Source organism: Giraffa tippelskirchi, chromosome 1, assembly GCF_054371585.1.
Source record: "Giraffa tippelskirchi isolate mGirTip1 chromosome 1, T2T-mGirTip1v1.2.pri, whole genome shotgun sequence".
Classification (NCBI taxonomy): Eukaryota; Metazoa; Chordata; class Mammalia; order Artiodactyla; family Giraffidae; genus Giraffa; species Giraffa tippelskirchi.
The window spans coordinates 108,963,085-108,986,424 of record NC_137275.1 but is presented as its reverse complement, the minus strand read 5'-3'; the positions used below and the strand labels follow the sequence as shown (position 1 = coordinate 108,986,424).

Genomic DNA, 23,340 nt, shown 5'->3' with positions numbered 1-23,340 from the left:
GTAACAATAATAGATTGGTTTGAAAAGACTGAAGAGCAGCACAGATTTCTAAGCTCTCTACATGTATTTAATTCCATGTCACAGCTCTGTAAAATGGGTGAGGTTTTTAACCCCCTGTTTTTCAAAGAAAAACACTCCTAAAAGTCCACCACTAATAAGAGGTATAGCTGGGGAAAAGATCCAGGCAAATTGATTTCAGAGTCAGTGCTCTTAACCAGTAGGTTATATGCCATAGGCAATATTTGTACATTTTGAAATCAGTTCACAAATACTATTCTTACCCCTAAAGTACACAGGGAATACACAGGGAAATTGGCATTATAATTATTTACTTTGCCAATGATCAGTTAACTTTTGACCGTTCAACATCCTTACCCAACTTCTTAAAAATTCAGCCTCTTGGCTCTTACTTGGACTTATTTCTCTCACCTCTTCTCCTTGCTTGCCCTTTTCCAAACACCTTGTACTCTTTAGTCCTTGGTGTTGCAAAAAAAAAAACAAATACAGTAGCAGACATTTTCACTTGCTGTTCACATTGCCTAAATTGTAGTTCTCTTCAGCATCTACATTACTCATCCGCTCTCTTTTATAGGTCTTTTCTCAAATATCACCTTCTCCGTTATGAGCCCTTGCTTATTTTTCTTGGGCTTCCCTGATAGCTCAGTTAGTAAAGAATGCACCTGCAATGCAGGAGGCCCCAGTTAAATTCCTGGGTTGGGAAGATCTGGTGGAGAAGGTGTAGGCTACCCACTCCAGTATTCTTGGGCTTCCCTTGTGGCTCAGCTGGTAAAGAATCTGCCTGCAATACAGGAGACTTGTGTTCAATCCCTGCATTGAGAGGATCCCCTGGAAAAGGGAAAGGCTACCTGCTCCAGTATTCTGATCTGGAGAATTCCATGGACTGTATAGTCCATGGGGTTGCACAGAGTTGGATACGACTGAGCGACTTTCACTTACTCACTCATAGTTTTCTTATAATAACCTGCAACCCCATTAATAAACCCTACCTCCTTAGAAATCTCTCTTTTTACTGTAGAATCTGTTGAATGAATGAATATAATGAATTATATCTAATTAAAAAAACATAAACTGTAAACACTTATTGAGTGATGGTGTCACTAGAATATAAAAAAAGAAGTGTAAGTTCAGGCTTTACCATTCATGATCTATTCTCTCAGGTCTCCTGTGGTGTATCCATGTATAAAAAACACACTTAGATAAGACTAATTACTAGCTTAAATTTGTTAGGATCCAAAAATGTTTGTAGTAGAAATATGATAAAAATTGTGTCAGAGATTCTCAACAAAATATTAGTAAATGAAATTCAAAAAAGTGTAAAAATAATTATATACCATGACCAAAATGGAGTTTGTCTCAGTTATGTAAGGCTGGTTCAACATTTGAGAATCAATTAATATAATCCATCCAAGACTAAAAAGGAGAAAAAAAGACCAAAACACATAGGCACATAAATACATGCAGAAAAGCTTTTGACAAAATCCAGTGTGGACTCATGATAAAAACTCTCAATAATCTAGGAATAAAGGAGAATTTTCTTAACTTGTTGAAGATTATCTATAAAAAATTGATAGTTAATGTCATACTTAATGGAGAAAAACTCAGTTTTTCCACTAAGATTAAAAAAAAGACAAGGATGTTCCCCATTATTATCACTTCAGTATTGTGCTGTTAAGCCCTTGATAATGCAGTAAGGCAAGGCAAGGAAATAAGAGGTGTGCAGATTGTGAAGAAAGACATAAAATTGTTTTTGTTCACAGATGACATGATCATCGATGTTGAAAATAAAGAGTTGACCAAAAAACTCCTAGAACTAATAAGTGATGTTGGTAAGGTGGCAGGATGAAGGTTAATATACAGAAGGTAATTGCTTTCCTATATACAAAAAATGAACAAGGGAATAGGTTAAAACTAAACAGACATTTCTCCAAAGAAGACATACAGATGGCTAACAAACACATGAAAAGATGCTCAACATCACTCATTATTAGAGAAATGCAAATCAAAACTACAATGAGGTACCATTTCACACCAGTCAGAATGGCTGCTATCCAAAAGTCTACAAGCAATAAATGCTGGAGAGGGTGTGGAGAAAAGGGAACCCTCCTACACTGTTGGTGGGAATGTAAACCAGTACAGCCACTATGGAGAACAGTGTGGAGATTCCTTAAAAAACTGGGAATAGAACGGCCATATGACCCAGCAATCCCACTGCTGGGCACACACACCGAGGAAACCAGAATTGAAAGAGACACATGTACCCCAGTGTTCATCGCAGCACTGTTTACAATAGCCAGGACATGGAAGCAACCTAGATGTCCATCAGCAGACGAATGGATAAGGAAGCAGTGGTACATATACACAATGGAATATTACTCAGCCATTAAAAAGAATACATTTGAATCAGTTCTATTGAGATGGATGAAACTGGAGCCCATTATACAGAGTGAAGTAAGTCAGAAAGAAAAACACCAATACAGTATACTAACGCATATATATGGAATTTGAAAGATGGTAATGATAACCCTATATGCGAGACAGAATAAGAGACACAGATGCATAGAACAGTCTTACGGAATCTGAGGGAGAAGGTGAGGGTGGGACGTTCTGAGAGAATAGCATTGAAACTTGTATATTACCATATGTGAAACAGAACACCATTCCAGGTTCGATGCATGAGACAAATGCTCAGGGCTGGGACAATGGGATGACCCAGAGGGATGGGATGGGGAGGGAGGAGGGAGGGGGGTTCAGGATGGGGAACACATGTAAACCCATGGCTGATTCATGTCCATGTATGGCAAAAACCACTACAATATTGTAAAGTAATTAGCCCCCAACTGAAATAAATAAATTTATTAAAAAAATAAATAAATAAAACAAAAGATTTCAGAATTGAAAAAAAAACAAACACTGCATACATTAGCACCACCAAAAATGAATAACTTCAGTATAAATCTAATAAAACATGTACCAAACCTCTATTGTTTTCCTCAATAGGTGGAAAACTACAAAACCCTGATGAATGAGATCAAAGAATAAATAAATCAAGAGACATTGCATGTTCATGATAGGAATATTCAGCATTACCAAAATACTAGTTTTTTCCCAATGTAATCTGTAGAAATACAGTGCAATTCCAATCACAATCCCAGAAAGTTATTTTATGGATACTGTCACATTGATTCTAAAATTTATTTTTTTGGTCTTTTTTAAAAATTGATTATTTTAATTGGAGGCTAATTACTTTACAATACTGTGGTGGTTTTTGCCATACATTGACATGAATCAGCCACGGGTGTACGTGTGTCCCCCTGCCCTGAACCCCCCTCCCACTTGCCTCCTTATCCAATTCCTCTAGGTTGTCCCAATGCACCGGCTTTGAGTGCCCTGCTTCATGCGTCGAACTTGGACTGATCATCTATTTCACATATGGTAATATACATATTTGCTTGCTATTTTCTCAAATTATCCCACCCTCGCCTTCTCCCACAGAGTCCAAAAGTCTTCTTTACATCCGTGTCTCTTTTGCTGTCTCGCATATAGGGTCATCATTACCAGCTTTCTAAATTCCATATATATGCATTAATATACTGTATTGGTGTTTTACTTTCTGACTTGCTTCACTTTGTATAATAGACTCCAGTTTCATCTACCTCATTAGAACGCACTCAAATGCGTTCTTTTCTATAGCTGAGTAATTTTCCATGGTGTGTATGCACCATAACTTTCTTATCCATTCGTCTGCTGATGGACATCTAGGTTGCTTCCATGTCCTGGCTATTGTAAACAGTGCTGCAGTGAACATTTGTGTACATGTGTCTCTTTCAGTTATAGTTTCCTCAGTGTGTATGTCCAGCAGTGGGATTGCTGGGTCAGATGGTAGTTCTATTTCCAGTTTTTTAAGGAATCTTCACATTTTTCTCCATAGCGGCTGTACTAGTTTGCATTCCCATCAAGTGTAAGAGGGTTCCCTTTTCTCCACACCCTCTCCAGCATTTATTGTTTGTAGACTTTTGGATAGCAGCCATTCTGACTGGTGTGAGATGGTATATGAAGAGGCAAAAAACCCAAAATAGCTATTACCTTATTGAACGAGGACAAAGTTGAAGGAATATTACCCACCTTGAAGATTTACTTTGAAGATATAGTATCAAGACAGCGTGATATTGGTGAAAGAACAAATATATCAATGGAACAGAATAAAAAGCCTCAAAATGAACAACATGAATACAGTCACCTCATCTTTGTCAAAAGAACAAAAGCAATATAATGGAGCAAAGATAGTCCTTTCAACAAATAGGGCTAGAAAAACTGAATATCCATTAAAAAAAAAAAAAAGAAATCTAGACCCAGACTTCACATCCTTCATAAAAATTAGCTCAAAATGAGATCTTAATGTAAAACACAGAACTATAAAACTCGTAGAAGATAACATAGGAAAACCTAGATGACCTTGGGTATGGCAATAACTTTTAAGATATAACCCCAAAGGCACAATCCATGAAAGAAAGAATTGATAAACATAGTTCAGTTCAGTCGCTCAGACCCGTCCTGCTCTTTGTGACCCCATGGACTGCATCATGCTAGGCTTCCCTGTCCATCATCAACTCCTGGAGTTTACTCAAACTCGTGTCCACTGAATTGGTGATGCCATCCAACTATCTCATCCTCTGTCGTCCCCTTCTCCTGCCTTCAATCTTTCCCAGCATCAGGGTCTTTTTCAGTGAGTCAGCTCTTCACATCAGGTGGCCAAAGTATTGGAGCTTCAGCTTCGGCATCAGTCCTTCCAGTGACTATTCAGGACTGATTTCCTTTAGGATGGATTGGTTGGAACTTCTTGCAGTCCAAGGGACTCTCAAAGAGTCTTCTCCAACACCACAGTTCAAACGCATCAATTCTTCGGCACTCAGCTTTCTTTATAGTCCAACTCTCACATCCACACGTGACTACTGGAAAAACCATAGCTTGGATGAGATAGATCTTTGTTGTCAAAGTAATGTCTCTGCTTCTTAATATGCTGTCTAGGTTGGTCATAGCTTTTCTTCCAACAAGCAAGCATCTTTTAATTCATGGGTGCAGTCACCATCTGCAGCGATTTTGGAACCCAAGAAAATAAAGTCTGTCACTGTTTCCACGGTTTCACCATCTATTTGCCATGAAGTGATAGGATCGTATGCCGTGACCTTTGGTTTTTGAATGTTGAGTTTTAAGCCAACTTTTTCACTCTCCTCTTTCACTTTCTTTAAATTAATTTATTTATTTTAATTGGAGGCTAATTACTTTACAATATTGCAGTGGTTTTTGCCATACATTGACATGAATCAGCTACTCCTCTTTCACTTTCATCAAGAGCCTCTTCAGTTCCTCTTTGTTTTCTGCCATAAGGGTGATGCCATCTGCATATCAGAGGTTATTGATATTTCTCCTGGAAATCTCGATTTTAAGTTGTGCTTCATTCAGCCTGGTAGTTCTCATGATGTACTCTACATAAAAGTTAAATAAGCAAGGTGACGATATACAGCCTTGACGTACTCCTTTCCCGATTTGGAACCAGTCTGTTGTTTCATGTCCAGTTCTAACTGTTGTTTCTTGACCTGCATATAGATTTCTCAAGAGGCAGGTCAGGTTGTCTGGTATTCCCATCTCTTTCAGAATTTTCCACAGTTTCTTGTGATCCACACAGTCAAAGGCTTTGGCATAGTCAATAAAGCAGAAATAGATGTTTTTCTGAAACTCTTTCACTTTTTCGATGATCCAATGGATGTTAGCAGTTTGATCTCTGATTCCTTTGCCTTTTTTAAAACCAGCTTGAACATCTGGAAGTTCTTGGTTCATGTACTGTTGAAGCCTGGCTTGGAGAATTTTGAGGATTACTTTGCTAGCGTGTGAGATGAGTGCAATTGTGCAGTAGTTTGAACATTCTTTGGCATTGCCTTTCTTCGGGATTGGAATGAAAACTGACCTCTTCCAGTCCTGTGGCCACTGCTGAGTTTTCCAGATTTGCTGACATATTGAGTGCAGCACTTTCACAGCATCATCTTTTAGGATTTGAAATAGCTCAACTGGAATTCCATCACCTCCACTAGCTTTGTTTATACTGATGCTTCATGAGGCCCACTTGACTTCAGACTCCAAGATGTCTGGCTCTAGGTGAGTGATCACATCATCACTGTTATCTGGGTCATTAAGATCTTTTTGGTATAGTTCTTCTGTTTAGTCTTGCCACCTTTTTTTAATATCTTGTGCTTCTGTTCGGTCCATACCACTTCTGTCTGTTTTCTTTTTTACCTTTTTATTTCTCACACTTTGAACCAGCAGTGGTTAAGAATCTGAGCCACCAGGGAAGCCCAAGAATGAAAGGAACTCAGATCCAAATATTTTTCTCTTGCAAAGTACAGAGAATATGGGGGGAAGTGAAATTTGGGAATTTGTTTTCGTTCCTTTTCCTCCACCTTTTTGGTCAGTTACCTTAGTTCTTCACCTCACTTTTTCTTTCTCATCTGGCTTTAGAAGGAAGATAATTCGATTGACTACACAGTGTTGGAGAAGGAAATGGCAACCAGCTCCAGTATTCTTGCCTGGAAAATTCCACGGACAGAGGAGCCTGGCAGGCCACAGTCCATGGGGTTGCAGAGAGTTGGACATGACTGAACATGAGTACATACACAATATTGGAGTAGATTGCTAGAAGGGACCAAGATCTGGATAACTTTAAAAAGTGGCTACATGGAATTCTATTCAAAAGGGATGGTCCAGCCAATTTCCCTAATTACACTGTGGAATGGATTCCCTGTTTGTAAAACAGTAGACCTATGTTCAACTGACAGGAAGGATGGAGGTTTAGCCCAGTGCATGTATATATGTATTTTTGTGTGTTTGTCTGTGTATGTTTTTAAATTATATGTATTTAATGCCTAATGAGAATATCTCAGACGGTCTCCTACTTTCATGTATTTTTTTTAATTTTACTTGTAAAATTGTGACCATTTTTCAATTCAAAATGAGGAGAACCTTAAAAATTAATTAAAAAGACATTCTCAGTAGTCTAAGGTTCAGGGTGACTTGGCAGAGAAAATTAACGAATGGTGAGATAACAGTGCTGGTATGCTTGGCTACTGTGACACTGTCCATTTGAGTTTCCCTTAGTTGAATTTATAAGATACTATATAACTCAAGAGAAAGACTGATAATTATTAATATTCTGCTTGCTTTTTATATAGCCTCTTGAAGACTATTTTGGTTAATTATTTTGAAGTTCATAGGAAGGAACCTTCATGATCTGACTTTTAAACAAGTAGGGTTGCAACATAGAGCTATGACTAAAAATTAAAAAGGAAGTTTGAAATGATCTGTTTGTTTTGGTTTCTCTTAAGAAATTTTTTTTTTTGGAGTATAGTTACTTTACAGTGTTGTGTTTCTACTGTACAGCAGGGTGAATCAGCTATAGGTATACATGTATGCCCTCTTTTTAGGATTTCCTTCCCATTTAGGTCACCGTAGAATATTGAAAAGAGTTCCCTGTGCTATACAGTCGGTTCCTGTGTGTGCTTGTGCTCAGTTGCTCAGTTTTGTCTGACTCTCTGCAACCCCATGAACTGCAGCCAGCCAGACTACTCTGTCCATGGGATTATTCCAGCAAGAATACTAGAACAGATTGCCATCTCCTTCTCCAGGAGATTTGACCCAGGGATCAAACCCCCCTCTCCTGTGTCTCCTGTGTTGGCTGGCGGATTCTTTACCACTGAGCCACCTAGGAAGCTCCACTGAAGATTCTCATTAGTTATCTATTTTACACATAGTATCAATAGTGTATATATTTCAACACCAATCCCCCATTTCATCTCACCTCCCACATCTCAGTCCAGGTGTCTGTCAGTAAAATGAATCACTTTTCAGTCAAATGGGTGGTCAGCAATATAATTTTTTTAAGATGGGAAGCTGAAAAACACTGTTGCCAAACAGCATCTGCAGTGTTAACATCTATATGGAACATCTTTCTTTTTCCCAAGGGATGCAAATGAGAAGAATGAGGGCAGAAAAATGCACCTGAATAAAGCTTTTCTAAATGGATGGAACAGAGAGCATTCCCAGAGGCAGGTCAAGTTCAACCCAAGAACAACTCTCTCAGTGCTTTCACAACTAGTTAAAACACAAGACCAATAGTACCTCAGCTCTCAAATCAGTGTGGAAATCCAGCAGAAGGTTGTTAATATCGATATGGTTAATATACATCAAATAGGATTCCTTTAATTTTCTGAATCGAAAAATTCTGCACAGTGTTGACATTTCCTTACTGAATTCCCAGGATTGTTTGGTTTCAAAGGCTGTCGGGCTCAAGACGCATTTTGTTTTAAATAATCCTTCATAAAAAATTCAGCTTTCAGTCTAATATGATTGAAACTCAGCTTGAGTGTGTTTTATAATGCATTGAACTGGAAAGACTATGGGCACTGAATTATTCAAAACATGATAGGCGAAGGAGTGATATGTGGGGAGGAGATGATCAAAGAAATCAGTGAGACTTGATATATCTTGTTATCTCATTTTATTTAGCTTTTAGAACTCCTCCAAATATTAGAGAAAAGAAATCAATATCAATTTTCACCTCTGTCACGTTCCACACTTCAATTATTAATGCATGTCAAGTTTGACCACAGTTCTCTATACCACCTGCTTTGCAATAATATTTCTGAGCCTTTATTAAAAATGTAAAATTGTCATTGAATTTCCAAATATGATTCTCCAGTGGCTAATTCGGCTTGTTTTATTAATAAGCAAGTTCTGATGAGTAATACTAATTTAATACCCTGCATGTAAGATTAAATTATAAATTATTTCAGCTGAAGGTGATGAGATATGACTCTGATTTGGTTTTTGGGCAATCACCTTCCTGAACTAACCCTGCAAGCACAGTTCTTGGGAGAAACCAGTACTATAGATAGTAGCAAATCTGATATTATTTTACATGTCTCCTTTGGCAGTGGAATACACACACACACACACACACACAAACACACACACACACACACAAACATGATGGGTGAAAAAGCATACATGCATACCTTAGATGTTTGCATTAATTTCTGAATACGATTCTCCAGGAAGAAAAAAGCTTTACTAATGATTTGTATTTTTATAGTTTATTATTTTATCCATACTAAAGCACTTCAGGAAATCACTTGCTGTTTTGTTGTTCATGGAATCCTTTCAATTTTGAGTTGCTAAATGTAAATTGGGCCTTCCCTGCTGGCTTAGAATCCACCTGCAATGCAGGAGATCCAGGTTTAACTCCTGGGTTGGAAAAATGCCCTGGAGAAGGGAATGGCAACCCACTCCAGTATTCTTCCCTGGAGAATCCCATGGACAGAGGAACCTGGTGGGCTATACTCCATCAGGTTGCAGAGTCATGACTGAGCTACTAAGCACACATGCACAAATGTAGATTGAAATAATAATTAATAGTCCTTGGCCATGAAAGACTAAGTTACAGAGAAACTGGTGACTGGAGGTGAGAGATGCCATGCAATTCTTCTCTGCTCAGTTCAGTTCAGTCGCTCACTCGTGTCCGACTCTTTGCGACCCCATGAATTGCAGCACGCCAGGCCTCTCTGTCCATCACCAACTCCCGGAGTCTACCCAAACCCATGTCCATCGAGTCGGTGATGCCATCCAACCATCTCATCCTCTGTCGTCCCCTTCTCCTCCCGTGGTTGTAATAAGTCAAAATAAAATAAACATGTTTGCATTTCAGAAAAAAGCCTCTAAAACTGTATATCAACAATTTTTTTTTTCTTTTTTTTCAGTTTTTTTTCTTTTTCTTTCATTCTTTTTTGTTATTGTTGCTGTTACTGTATTCTTCCTGGAGAATCCCATGGACAGAGAATCCTGGCAGTCCACGGTCCACAGGATTGCAAAGAGTCAGACAGGACTGAAATGACTTATCATAGCAAGAAGATCTCAGCAGCACAAGATGCTCAGCAGTGATTTAAGTCCTGAACTTCCTTGAAAGAGATGATTTTTGTCCTAAAGCAGTTGTTAGCATTTTAGGTATCATAGCTAAAGAATAGCAGCTATCTACAAGGGATTAGTAACACGGACAGGAACTGTAAGTTTCACTCGATTTTACAATATGTGACTTGTTAACTGAAAACATCAATTCTTATCTGGATAAGAGTTTTTCATACTCTAAAGGTATAAACTCTTCTTAAATTAATCTTCTCAATGGGAATCTTAATGAAAATAATTGTTTTGAATATATTTTAAATTTATTTTAACAATTTTAAGCTAATTTTAATTTGAACTTTTATCTTGCTGCTGCTGCTGCTAAGTCACTTCAGTCGTGTCTGACTCTGTGCGACCCCACAGACGGCAGCCCACCAGGCTCCGCTGTCCCTGGGATTTTCCAGGCAAGAGTACTGGAGTGGGTTGCCATTGCATTCTCCAAAGTTTTATCTTATTTATACTTAATATATTATCTTATTTTAATAATTTTAAAATAGAAATATATGGGCTTAGGCAAAATTCTGAGAAAGAATACTAATAAGGGACTGCTAGACTCTTCACAACTACTTGCACTCATCTCACATGCTAGTAAAGTAATGCTCAAAATTCTCCAAGCCAGGCTTCAGCAATACTTGAACTGTGAACTGCCAGATATTCAAGCTGGTTTTACAAAGGCAGAGGAACCAGAGATCAAATTGCCAACATCTGCTGGGTCATCAAAAAAGCAAGAGAGTTCCAGAAAAACATCTATTTCTGCTTTATTGACTATGCCAAAGCCTTTGACTACGTGGATCACAATAAACTGGAAAATACTGAAAGAGATGGGAATACCAGACCATCTGACCTGTCTCTTGAGAAACCTGTATGCAGGTCAGGAAGCAACAGTTAGAACTGGACATGGAACAACAGACTCGTTCCAAATAGGAAAAGGAGTATGTCAAGGCTGTATATTGTCGCCCTGCTTATTTAACGTATATACGTCATGAGAAACACTGGGCTGGAAGAAGCCACAAGCTGGAATCAAGATTGCCAGGAGAAATATCAATAACCTCAGAAATGCAGATGACACCCCCCTTATGGCAGAAAGTGAAGAAGAACTAAAGAACCTCTTGATGAAAGTGCAAGAGGAGAGTGAAAAAGTTGGCTTAAAGCTCAACATTCAGAAAACTAAGATCATGGCATCTGGTCCCATCACTTCCTAGGAAATAGATGGGGAAACAGTGGAAACAGTGTCAGACTTTATTTTTCTGGGCTCCAAATTCACTGCAGATGGTGATTCCAGCCACAAAATTATAAGACACTTACTCCTTGGAAGGAAAGTTATGACCAAACTAGATAGCATATTAAAAAGCAGAGACATTACTTTGCCAACAAAGGTCCATCTAGTCCAGGCTATGGTTTTTCCAGTAGTCATGTATGGATATGAGAGTTGGACTGTGAAGAAAGCTGAGCACTGAAGAATTGATGCTTTTGAACTGTGATGTTGTAGAAGACTCTTGAGAGTCTCTTGGACTGCAAGGAGATCCAACCAGTCTATCCTAAACTGATGTTGAAGCTGAAACTCCAATACTTTGGCCACCTCCTGCGAAAAGTTGACTCATTGGAAAAGACCCTGATGCTGGGAAGGATTGGGGGCAGGAGGAGAGGGGGACGACAGAGGATGAGATGGCTGGATGGCATCACCGACTCAATGGACATGAGTTTGGATAAACTCCTGGTGTTAGTAATGGACAGGGATGACTGGCGTGCTGTGATTCATGGGGTCGCAAAGAGTCAGACACGACTGAGCGCCTGAACTGAACTGAGACTCTTCACATGTCAAAATATCTTAGATATCATAGCAATTATGTGTCAATGCACACATGAATAAAGAGATCAGTGAAAAAGATTAGAGTTTTGAATTAGACCCAAATACATTTGGAGGTAAAAATACAATAGTCAGAATTTCAAATCAATGGCAAAAAGATAAAGTGAATATTTTTAAAAAATTCTAAAATTTACAAAACAAATACAATCAACCCCTCTTGAAAATCCTAAATCAAAATGAATCAAATGCTTTAATGTAAGATGTAATATATGCTTTAAAGATGTAAAAAATGCTTTAAAATTAAATGCAAAAAAAAATGAAGTTTTGGCACAAGTGAAATGAGAAAATTCTTCCTAAGCAGGATACGTTTTTGTTTTTTAATTTAATATAAAATACAAAAAAAAATACATGCAGAAATAATTCTACATGGGATAAAAAAATTAAAATATATATCCAGAAATTATTAACCATATATACAATGTAAAAGATATCATTTCTTTTGTTTCAAATTCTCTCTTAAAAATAAAAAATTGAATGAATCATATTAAAGACATATATATAAAATCCATAAACAAATACAAATCAAATCATACATATGGGAAGATGTTCAAACTTAATTATATCAAAAGGGTTTCAGTTAATGTAAAAAATAACTTTAATTAGATGTGATAAATATTTATCAGATACTGGTCGTTGAGAATGTGGACAAAAAATTCACATGGACTATGAACAGGACAGAAACTGTTATTAGGGCTTCCTTGATGGCTCAGCGAGTAAAGGAGACACAGGAGATGCAGGTTCGATTCCTGAGTCAGAAAGAGCCCCCGAGGGAGGAAATGGCAATCCATTCCAGTATTCCTGCCTGAGAAATCCCAAGAACAGAGAAACCTGGCAGGTTACAGTCCATGGGGTCACAAACAGTGAGACACAACTGAACAACTAAGCACAGACATAGTAGCTGTTAGTACAACCTCAAGGGCAATAGTTTGGAGTGAAGTAAGTCAGAAAGAGAAAAACAAATATAGTATATTAACTATCTATATGGAATCTAGAAAAATGAACCTATTTGCAGGAAAGAAATGGAGATGCAGATATAGAGACAGGACTCATGGACGCAGTAGGGGAAGGAAAGTGTGGGACAAACAGAGAAAGTAGCAGCGACATATATACACTATCTTGTATAAAACAGATAACTGTGAGAAGTTGCTATATAACACAGGGAGCCCAGCTTGGCACTCTGTGGTGACCTACAGGGGTGCAGTCGGGGAAGCAGAGGGAGGCTCAAGATGGAGTGGTGCTGGTTTAGTCACTAAGTCGTGTTCGGCTCTTGTGACCCACGGACTGTAGCCTGTCAGGCTCCTCTATCCATGGGACTCTCCAGGCAAGAATCCTGAAGTAGGTTGCCATTTCCTGCTCCAGGGGATCTTATCGACCCAGGAATCAAACTCCGGTCTCCTGCATTCCAGGCAAATTCTTTACCCACTGAGCTAGGAGGTAAGGTGACACGTGCATAATTATGACTGATTTGGGCTGTTGTATGGCAGAAACCAACACAAAACATTGTAAAGCAATTTTTGCCAAATTGAGAAATAAATTAAAAAAAAAAGAGAATGATATTTTGGCAATAAATATCAGTATCAGCATTTTAAATGCATGTAGTACCTGACCATTAAATCAAATGTAATATCAACAATTCTACACCTAGAAACTTATATTTGCACATATTCAAAAACATATATTTATTGGAAATGTAACTGTCATAGAAAAGCCTGGGAATCTCATGAAAGGAATGGATATTAATTTAGATATAAATTTATAAAGAGTGTTGTGCAAAATGAGAAAATTTAAGAAATCTATATGGACTGGTATGGAAATATCTTTAAGATATTGCATAGCAAAAGCAAGCAAGTGATACATATTTAGAAAGAAACAAATATATATAGAGAGAATATACTTGCATCTGCAAAGATTATTACTAGATGAAAATTAAGAAACAAATTTAGGTTCAACCTCTGAGAATGAGGACTAGAAGAAGCTGAGAGAAAAACAGAAAATTCATTTTAAATTTCACCTCATGCTATTTGGATCTCCTTGGGGATCATACAGTAAAGAAACTGCCTGCAATGCGGGACACCCAGGTTCCATCCCTGGGTTGCGAAGATCTCCTGGAAAAGGGAATGGCAATCCACTCAAGTATTCTTGCCTATAGAATTCTGTGCAGAGAGGAGCCTGGTGTACTACAGTCCATTGGGTTGCAGAGTCGCACTCTACTGAGAGAATACAGTTTCCTAGCATTCAGTTTTTGCTTATGCTATTTATTATTATCTATTTTACTTCAGTTTCATTGTAAACACTGAAAGTATAAAAGTAAAAATGTTGTCTATAATGTGAATGCAATACAGTAAAGGCAAGTCATACAGAATTATGTATTTTAAACTGTATAAGTAAAAATGTTAACTTAAGTGACAAGATGCTAAGTAAAGATTACACTGCCTCTGAAAAAGAATAAAAAATATAAATGCATAAGTTGATGAAAAATCAGAATAACTGTATAATAATTTACTTGTTAATTCATTACATATTAATCTCTTGCTATATAGGCATTACACCATTCTAGGTACACTGATAAGTTAATTATAGACTTCATATTCTAGTACGTAGGTAAACTGTTATTATACCCTGGTTGTATAATTATAATTACCATAAACTCTTTGAAGAAAGAGAAATCAGAATCAAATTTTAAAATGACTTCTGCATTCTAAGGAAATGCAACCTGATGTCAAATTACTCCCTTCATGGTGGATGATGCACTTATTGAATATGAGATATGATGTTTCTTCTCCAGGGCATCTTCATAGCATAAGTTAGCTCAGAACTTCTTAAACTGTAGATTAATGGGTTCAGAATGAGGGTTGTGACTGTGAAAAACACGCTCAATAATTTGTCAAGGGGAAACGTCTTAGCAGGTCTTACATACGTGAAAATACAGGGAACAAAAAAGCAGACAACCACAGTGATGTGGAAACCACAGGTGTGGAGGGCATTCTGCCTCCCTTTCTGAGTCAGATTCTTCAGAGATTGCAGGATGACTCCATAGGAGATGAGTAAGAGCAGAAACACAATAGTGCAGATCAGTCCTCCATTGGCCATAACAAAGATTCCAATGAGATAGGTGTCAGTAGAGACGAATTTCAATAAGGGGTACATGTCACACACAAAGTGATCGATGACATTGGGGCCACAGAATGGGACCCCATAAATAGTGCTAAGTTGAATTACTGAGTGCAGAAAACCTCCAAACCAGGACACCGCCAGCACCACAACACATACCCTCTGCCTAATGATCACCAAATAACGCAAGAGCTTACAGATGGCCACATAGCGGTCATAGGCCATCACCAGCAGAATGAAGACCTCTGATCCAGCAAAAAAGTGTTCTGTAAGCAGCTGGGTCATACAAGATTCAAAGGATATGTGTTTTTCCTCGAATAACAACTCTGAAATCAATCTGGGGGTGACAGAATTGGAGTAAGTGACATCCATACATGATAAGCTAGCAAGAAAAAAGTACATTGGTGAGTACAGGTTCTTACTGACAGCTATAGTCACTATAATAAACAGGTTGCCTACCAGAGTCAAAAGGTAGATGAACAGCAACAAAAGACAAAGGACTTTCTGCTCCTTTGGATTCTGTGTGAGACCCAGAAGGACAAAGTAGGTTACATCATTTCTTGATTCCATCTAATCTGAACAGGAGCTGACTTCACATATTAAAGCAGTTTACCTAAAAAAAAAGGGGGGGGGGTATAACAATTAAAGGGGAAAAACGCTAAAAATCTATAGAAATAACGTTTTATTTATCCATTCATTGGAAGAATGTCAGTAGAACATGCAATTGTGTCTAATGTGTCATAGACATTTTGATTACCAATTTGAATAGGCATAGCTTGTGTTTTTGTTTTTGTTTTTTTAACCTCAGTGATATGACACAGAACAAAGAAAACAAGCAATTCCAGACACATGTATGAAGTTCCATTAAATCCACACAGCACTGAGGAGTCAGAATATAAGAGTATATCAAGTAAGTATCACAGAAGACCTTCAAGAGGAAGTAATGCTTCAGCTGAGTGTAAAAAATAATTCAAAGTATAAAGAAATAGAAAGAGAAAGTCATGAAAAGGTGCAGCATTTATAAAGACACAGAGTATAATACATGAAACACACTCAAGGTAATACACATAGTCAGTGGGTAGATGAATGTATGAACACAAGTTCCTTGTCTTGAATTGTCTCAAAGCTCCCTGACACTTTTTCAGTCTTTAGGTAGATATTTCCCTTTTCTGACCAATAAACTATACTGCAACAGTCTAATTTTGTATTTCTAATCCTTATCTTTCCCCTAAATTTCAAATGTTTATTTACAACATATCTAATTTTGAATTCCAATTGAATAGCAATTTACTATTGTAAAACATAACTTCTAAATTTTCCACAATAAACATGAGCATTTTCTAAGCAAAATTTAAAGAGGCATTCCTTATTTGTCTCATTAAATGCTATAATTTTCATGTTAATATTCAGAAACAAAATTTCAGTACTCTTAACTCATTTTTTACTCTCATGAGAATTAATAAATCCTACTAACTCTATTTTCAAAATACATCACAAATGTGATCATCCCCTACTTAATTTCCTCCTGGTCCACTCTAATAGCCTCCTACTAAGTCTCTCCACATTTATATTGGCCTCAAAAGTCAATTCTCCTTAAGCAGATCAAATTGTACTTTTTAATCTTATTCTGATAACATCACTCTACTTCTCCAAACTCCTACAGTATATTCCAATCACACACTCATAGTTTAATGTAACACATTTAATATTTACAGTAGCAAGAACTGTAATCCTTATTTCATAAGTGAAAAAATTAAGGCTCAGAATATCTAATTCATTTTCTCATGTACACATTTTTAAGTGATATACCTAGAATTGAATCTGTTTGATTGATTTCAAAGAAATTAACTTTCTTATATAATAAAGAAAGTCACATCTGTGAGTCTGGTTCCCACTATTTAATGTTAGTATTACCTTCTGGAGGCTTGTTCAGAACCTGAAAAATAACTTGAAGTTATTCATAAACACTTGGAATTGTTTTTCATCCAGTTTGACAACAGAGGAAAAAAGGCTGCCTTATTACTTGAGTGTATAGTTTATTTGACTTTCTGTCCATTTACTTCATGGAACCTTCTAATTACTCAGGTCATTTTTATGCGAAGTGTAAATTATTTGAAAGTAATTCCATGGTACACACACTGAAAAACAAGTTCATTACATTAGGAAATATATCAAAATGACCAGTAAATCCTACATATACATAGAAGAAATCAGCTAGCTATTTGGCAGGGAAATTATTCACAAGTAAGTTCTTTCCTACTAACTTCAAAAAGAAAAATAGCATTTGACTGGTCAGTTATTTTCACTCTGTCATATAAACATGACCAGATTAGTTGACTGAGATTTTGAAAGACATTCCCATGATTCTTTTTAAGTCATGTTATAAGTCTAAGAAAGGACCTCCTGAATGTTTTATGCCAGTTACTAAGCAAATAGCATCTTCTTCCTATTAGAGGTGAAGATCATGGGATATTCCATCCCTTCCAGCTTCAATTATCACTGAGTCTTGGAATGTATTCAAGGCTGATTCTTGTTTAATTAATTCACTGGGATTTTCCACAGAGGTTTTAAAGAACATCTATAGGGGCTTTCCTGGTGGCTCAGTGATGAAGAATTCACTTGCCAATGCATAAGATGCAGGTTTGTCCCCTGGTTTTAGGAAGATCCTCTGGAGAAGGAAATACCAACCCATTTCAGTATCCTTGCCTGGAAAATCTCATGGATAGAGGAGCCTGGAAGGCTACAGTCTGTAGGGTGGCAAAAGAATCAGGCATGACCTAGGTACTAAATAACAACAAAAAATATGTGAAGATATTACGAGAGCAAAGCATGTAATTAATGTCAGAAAGGTACAACATGCAAAAAAAAAAAAAAGTAGCTTTAGAATCACTATGAGGCTGCTGCCAATAAGGATAAAATATAGACCCACTCATTTTGATCTAGTGGAATTATTAATATATTCTCCCCTGCCATGGAAAGAATATCTTTCCTTTTATTTAATACTAGATTCAATCACCTTAAAATTTGGTTAAATAAATAACAGTTATACTAAAAATAAAATTAAATGTTTTCAGGTTTTAGATGTAATAACTAATAATTTATCCAATTATTAGTTGTTTATAAAAGTCAGGGCACGCCTCTTATGCCATCATCTGTGCTACGAGTTAGGACACAGTACTTAATAAAAGCAGCGGAAAAATCACGTAAAAAATATTTTCCTGCATGGATATTATAATCGTCAGACAATAAAAAAGGAGACATTTAATAAAGTAGCTATAGTCTTATTCAGGGCTCATAATGTAAGAAATAGAATAACGTGACAGAAAAGAAGAGATAGAATTCTACCATGGATAATATAATCAGAGGAGACCCTTCTTAAAAGGTTATGTTTAAGCTGTGATTGAAAGGTAGAACGTTGCTGTCATTAGAAGTGTTACAGAGAATAATACTAAATAAAAATTAATAAAATTATCTCCTGTCATCAGAGATGACAGGATCTATACTCAGAAAAATATAAACTTTTCACAGGAATTTTTATGGCAGTACTATGTTATAAAAGGACTTGTGAGAGTGTGCCCTCTTGTCTTATTCTAGATTTTAATGAGGAAGATTTCAACCTTTCTATATTGAGGATGATGTTAGCTGTATATCTGTAATATATGGAGTTTCTTATGTCAAGGTACATCTTTTGCTAATTACTTGAGAGTTTTTTTTTTTATGAAATGATGTTTCATTTCTATGTGATAATGAGCAACTCAAGGAAAAATTAAGAAAATAATTCCACGTATAAAAGTATCAAAAAATAAAATATTTAAGTAAACTTAATCAAAGAGACAAGTCCTGTAAACTGAAAACTACAAAAGGTTACTGAGAGATATTATGGAACACACACAAATATGAAAAGACATTTATGATCTGGGACATTTAAAAGTATTAAGTTGTTAATACTACCTCAAGTAATATACAGATCAAAATAGCAATATTGATTTTGCAGAAACGGAAAAATCCATGCTAAAATTCATATGGAATTTCAAGGACTCCAAATTGCTGAAACAATTTTGAAAAGAAGAAAGCTGGGGGTCTCATATTTCCTGACTCTAAAAGATATTATACAAAGCAATGGTAATCATAGCACCAGTATTCGAATGAAGATGGATGGTGGACTAATGGAATAAAATAGAAAGTCCAGAAATAAACCTGTGCTGCAATTCATGGGGTCACAAAGAGTCGGACACGACTGAGCGACTGAACTGAACTGATATGTCTTTAGATAATTTTCAACAAGGGTCCCAAGAGTATTTAAAGGGGAAAAGATATTATAAAAAGTTATAAGAAGGCAATCACATAAAAGCAATTATCATATAATTTGACTTACATGAAGAACTTAGACAATCAAACTCATAAACAGATAGTAGAATGGTGGTTGCCTGGGGCTTCATGAGCTTAAATGTAGAGTTTTGTTTAATGACTGAAATTTCAGTTTGGGAAGTTGGAAAAGTTTAAGAGTTGGATAGTGGTAATGTTTCTATAACAAGTCTGTGTCACTTTAAAATGATTAAAATTGTAAATTTTGTTATGTATGTTGTTGTTCGGTCGCTAAGTTATGTCCAACTCTTTGTTGACATCATGGACTGTAACACGCCAGGCTTCCCTGTCCTTTTTTAATCTCCTGGAGTCTGCTCAAAGTCATGCTTATTGATTTTGTGATCCTATCTAACTATCATCCTCTGTCATCCCCTTCTCCTGCCTTCAACCTTTCCCAGAATCAGGGTCTTTTCTATTGAGTTTGCTCTTTGTATCAGGTGGCCAAAATATTGGAGCTTCAGCTTTAGCATCAGTCCTTCCAAAAAATGTACAGGATTGGTTTCCTTTAGATTTGGCTGCTTTGATCTCTTTTCTGTCCAAGGATCACTCAAGAGTCTCCTCCAGCAACACAATTCTAAAGCATCAATTCTTTGACACTCAACCTTCCCTATGTATATAGGAGCACAATTTTCAAAATAAATGTAAGAACTAATGGACTTCCCTAGTGGTGCAGTGGATGGGAATCAGCCTGCCAGTGGAGGGGACATAGGTTCAATCCCTGGTCTGGGAAGATTCCACATGCTGCAGAGCAATTAAACTCATGCACCACAACCACTGAGCACATGCTCTAGAGCCTGAGAGGCATGACTAGACAGCCTGCATGCCACAACTACTGAGGTCTGAATACACCAGGGTCCTGTAGCCACAACTAATTAGCTCCAGTGCTGCAATTACTGAAGCCCAGGCACCCTAAGGACAGTAAGTCACAACTACTGAGCCCTCAGGCTGCAAGAATTGAAGCCCATGCACCTAGAGCCTGTGCTCCTCAACAAGAGAAGCCACAGAAATGAGAAGCCCATGAACCACAACTAGAGAGTAGCTCCCACTCTCTGAAAATATAGAAATCCCACATGCAGCAAGGAAGACTCAGTGCAAGCAATAAATAAATAAAACAGTATATGTGTTAGTTGCTCAGTCATGTCCAACTCTTTGCAACCCCATGGACTGTAGCCCACCAGGCTCCTCTGTCCATGGGATTCCCCAGGCAAGAATACTGGAGTGGGTTCTGTTCCATGTCAAAAAAAAAAAAAAAAAAAAAAATGAAGTCAGTTTCGTAAAAGAAAAAAAAAAAAACTAAGGTGACTTCATTAATTGGTTTATGATGGAAACATAAAATATAGCTTGATAACATAAAGCATATGCAAATATCATGGCTTCAGATAAACTTGAGTAACTTGTTTAAGAGTTAAATATGTCAATCTAATGGCAAAACCATTGAATAAAATCCTCTATTTTTTTTTAATTTTTATTATATATTATAGTACAGTTGACCAACAATATGTTAGTGTCAGGTCTAAATCAAAGGGACTGAGTTATACATGTATATATATCTATTTTATAAAATTCTTTTTTCAATTTAGGTTATTACAAAATATTGAGTAGAGTTCTCTGTGTTATAGAGTAGGCCCTTGTTGATTATCTATTTTAAATATACTGTTTATATGTCCGGAAAAGGCAATGGCAACCCACTCCAGTATTCTTGCCTGGAAAATCCCATGGAAGGAGGATCCTGGTAGGCTGCAGTCCGCGGGGTCGCTAAGAGTCAGACACAACTGAGCGACTTCACTTTCACTTTTCACTTTCATGCATTGGAGAAGGAAATGGCAACCCACTCCAGTGTTCTTGCCTGGAGAACCCCAGGGACGGCGGAGCCCAGTGGGCTGCCGTCTATGAGGTCGCACAGAGTCGGACACAACTGAAGCGACTTAGCAACAGCAGCAGCAGCAGCAGCAGCAGTGTGTATGTCAATATCCAAGTATTATGTAATCAACTTGAGCAGCCTGCCAGGCTCCTCTGTCCATGGAAGTTTTCAGGCAAGAATACTGGAGTGGGTTGCCACTGTCTGCTCCAGGGAATCTTCCCAATCCAGGGAGCAAACCCAAGTCTCTGGCATCTCTTGCATTGGCAGGTGGATTCCTTACCACTAGTGCCACCTGGGGTTGTAATAAGTCATAATAAAAGAAACATGTTAGCATTTCAGAAAAAAAATCTCTAAAACTGTATCCTAACACATTTTTTTTTTTAGGTTTTTCTTTCTTGTGTGTGTGTGTGTGTGTGTGTGTGTGTGTGTGACTATATTTTTCTGGCAAAGTCCATGGACAGAGAATCCTGGCAGGCCACGGTCCATACAGTTGCAAAGAGTCATACAGGACTGAATCAACTTATCACAGTACATGGCAAGAAGATCTCAGCAGCACAAGATGCTTAGCAGTGATTTACGTCCTGAATTGCTTTGAAAGAGATGATTTTTTTTCCTAAAGCAAGTGTCACGTAGCATTTTAGACGTCATAGCTAAAGAACAACAGCTATCTGCAAGGGATTAGAAACACGGGCAGGAACTACAAGTTCCACCCAATGTTACAATAGGTGACTTGTTAACCGAAAACACCAATTCTTATCTAGATAACAGGTTTTTTTTTTAATATATATACTCTAAACGTATAAACTCTTCTTAATGTGAATCTTAATGAAAATAATAGTTTTGAATATATTTTAAATTTATTTTAACAATTTTAAGCTAATTTTATTTTTATCTTATTTATACTTAATCTATTATTTAATTTTTACTTTTTTTTTTAAATAAATTTATTTATTTTAGTTGGGGGCTAATTACTTTACAATATTGTAATAGTTTTTTGCCTAATACTTACAGGCTTAGGCAAAATTCTGTAAAAGACACATGATACAGGGTGCTCAGGGCTGGTGCACTGGGATGACCCGGAGGGATGGGATGGGGAGGGAGGTGGGAGGCGGGTTCTGGAAAGGGAACACATGTACACCCATGGTGGATTCATGTCAGTGTATGGCACAACAAATACAATATTGTAAAGTTAAAAAAAAAAAGATAAATAAACTAATTTAAAATAACAAAAACAACAATAACAAAATGCTAATAAGGGACTTCTCGGAGAAGGCAATGGCACCCCACTCCAGTACTCTTGCCTGGAAAATCCCATGGACGGAGGAGCCTGGTAGGCTATAGTCCATGGGGTCGCTAAGAGTCGGACACGACTGAGCGACTTGACTTTCACTTTTCCCTTTCATGCACTGGAGAAGGAAATGGCAACCCACTCCAGTATTCTTGCCTGGAGAATCCCAGGGACGGCGGAGCCTGGTGGGCTGCCGTCTATGGGGTCGCACAGAGTCGGACACGACTGAAGCGACTTAGCAGTAGCAGCAGTAGCAGTAATAAGGGACTTCTAGATTCTTCACATGTCAAAATATCTTAGATATCATAGCAATTATGTGCCAAGGTGCACATGAATAAAGAGATCAGTTAAAAAGATTAAAGTTTTGAATTGGACCCAGATACATTGGGAGTTCAAAATACAATAGTCAGAATTTCAAATCAATGGCAAAATGATAAATAGGTGAATATTTTTAAAACATTCTAAAATTTACAGAACAAATAAATCAAACCCTATTCAAACTCCTAAATAAATTCAAGATGAATCAAATGTTATAAGATGTAAGATATGAAAAATGCTTGAAAAATTAAATGCAAAGGAAAAAAATAATTGAAGAACTTTTGGCACAACTGAAATGAGAAAATTCTTCCTAAGCAAGATAGATTTTTTTAAAATTTAATATAAACTACAAAAAATTTTACATGCAAAGATAACTCTACATAGGATAAAAAGTTTAAAACATTTAACCAGAAAATATTAACTATATATACGATGTAAAATAGACAATTTATTTGGCTTAAAATTCTCTCATAAAAATCAAAAATTGAATGAATAAGATTAAAGACA

The 23,340-nt window shown here is 37.0% G+C and overlaps 1 protein-coding gene and 1 long non-coding RNA gene across 46 annotated transcripts in view; one reads left to right on the top strand and one right to left on the bottom strand.

Moving 5' to 3' along the window:
- The window catches only part of LOC145506790 (uncharacterized), a 95,433-nt gene extending 88,064 nt beyond the window's left edge, over positions 1-7,369 (top strand). The window contains exon 6 of the long non-coding RNA XR_014054343.1: positions 6,532-7,369. This is a non-coding gene — a long non-coding RNA (uncharacterized LOC145506790). The remainder of the gene's footprint in view (positions 1-6,531) is intronic.
- LOC145506383 (olfactory receptor 4A47-like) overlaps positions 1-23,340 on the bottom strand; it is a 162,709-nt gene that overhangs the window by 24,441 nt on the left and 114,928 nt on the right. For 18 of the 45 annotated variants that reach the window (XR_014053885.1, XR_014053866.1, XR_014053896.1 and 15 more), the window contains one exon: positions 15,461-15,614. The exons of 13 other annotated variants lie outside the window; for them this stretch is intronic. Coding sequence is in view for 9 of the 32 variants with exons in the window: in XM_081490951.1 (XP_081347077.1) it covers positions 14,642-15,571 (930 nt within the window). In the remaining 23 variants the exon portion in view is untranslated. Of the gene's footprint in view, positions 1-8,549; positions 9,723-13,866; positions 13,996-14,129; positions 15,615-23,340 lie in introns of those variants that run through there. 14 more of the 45 variants (XM_081490951.1, XM_081490944.1, XM_081490902.1 and 11 more) reach the window with 6 other exon arrangements.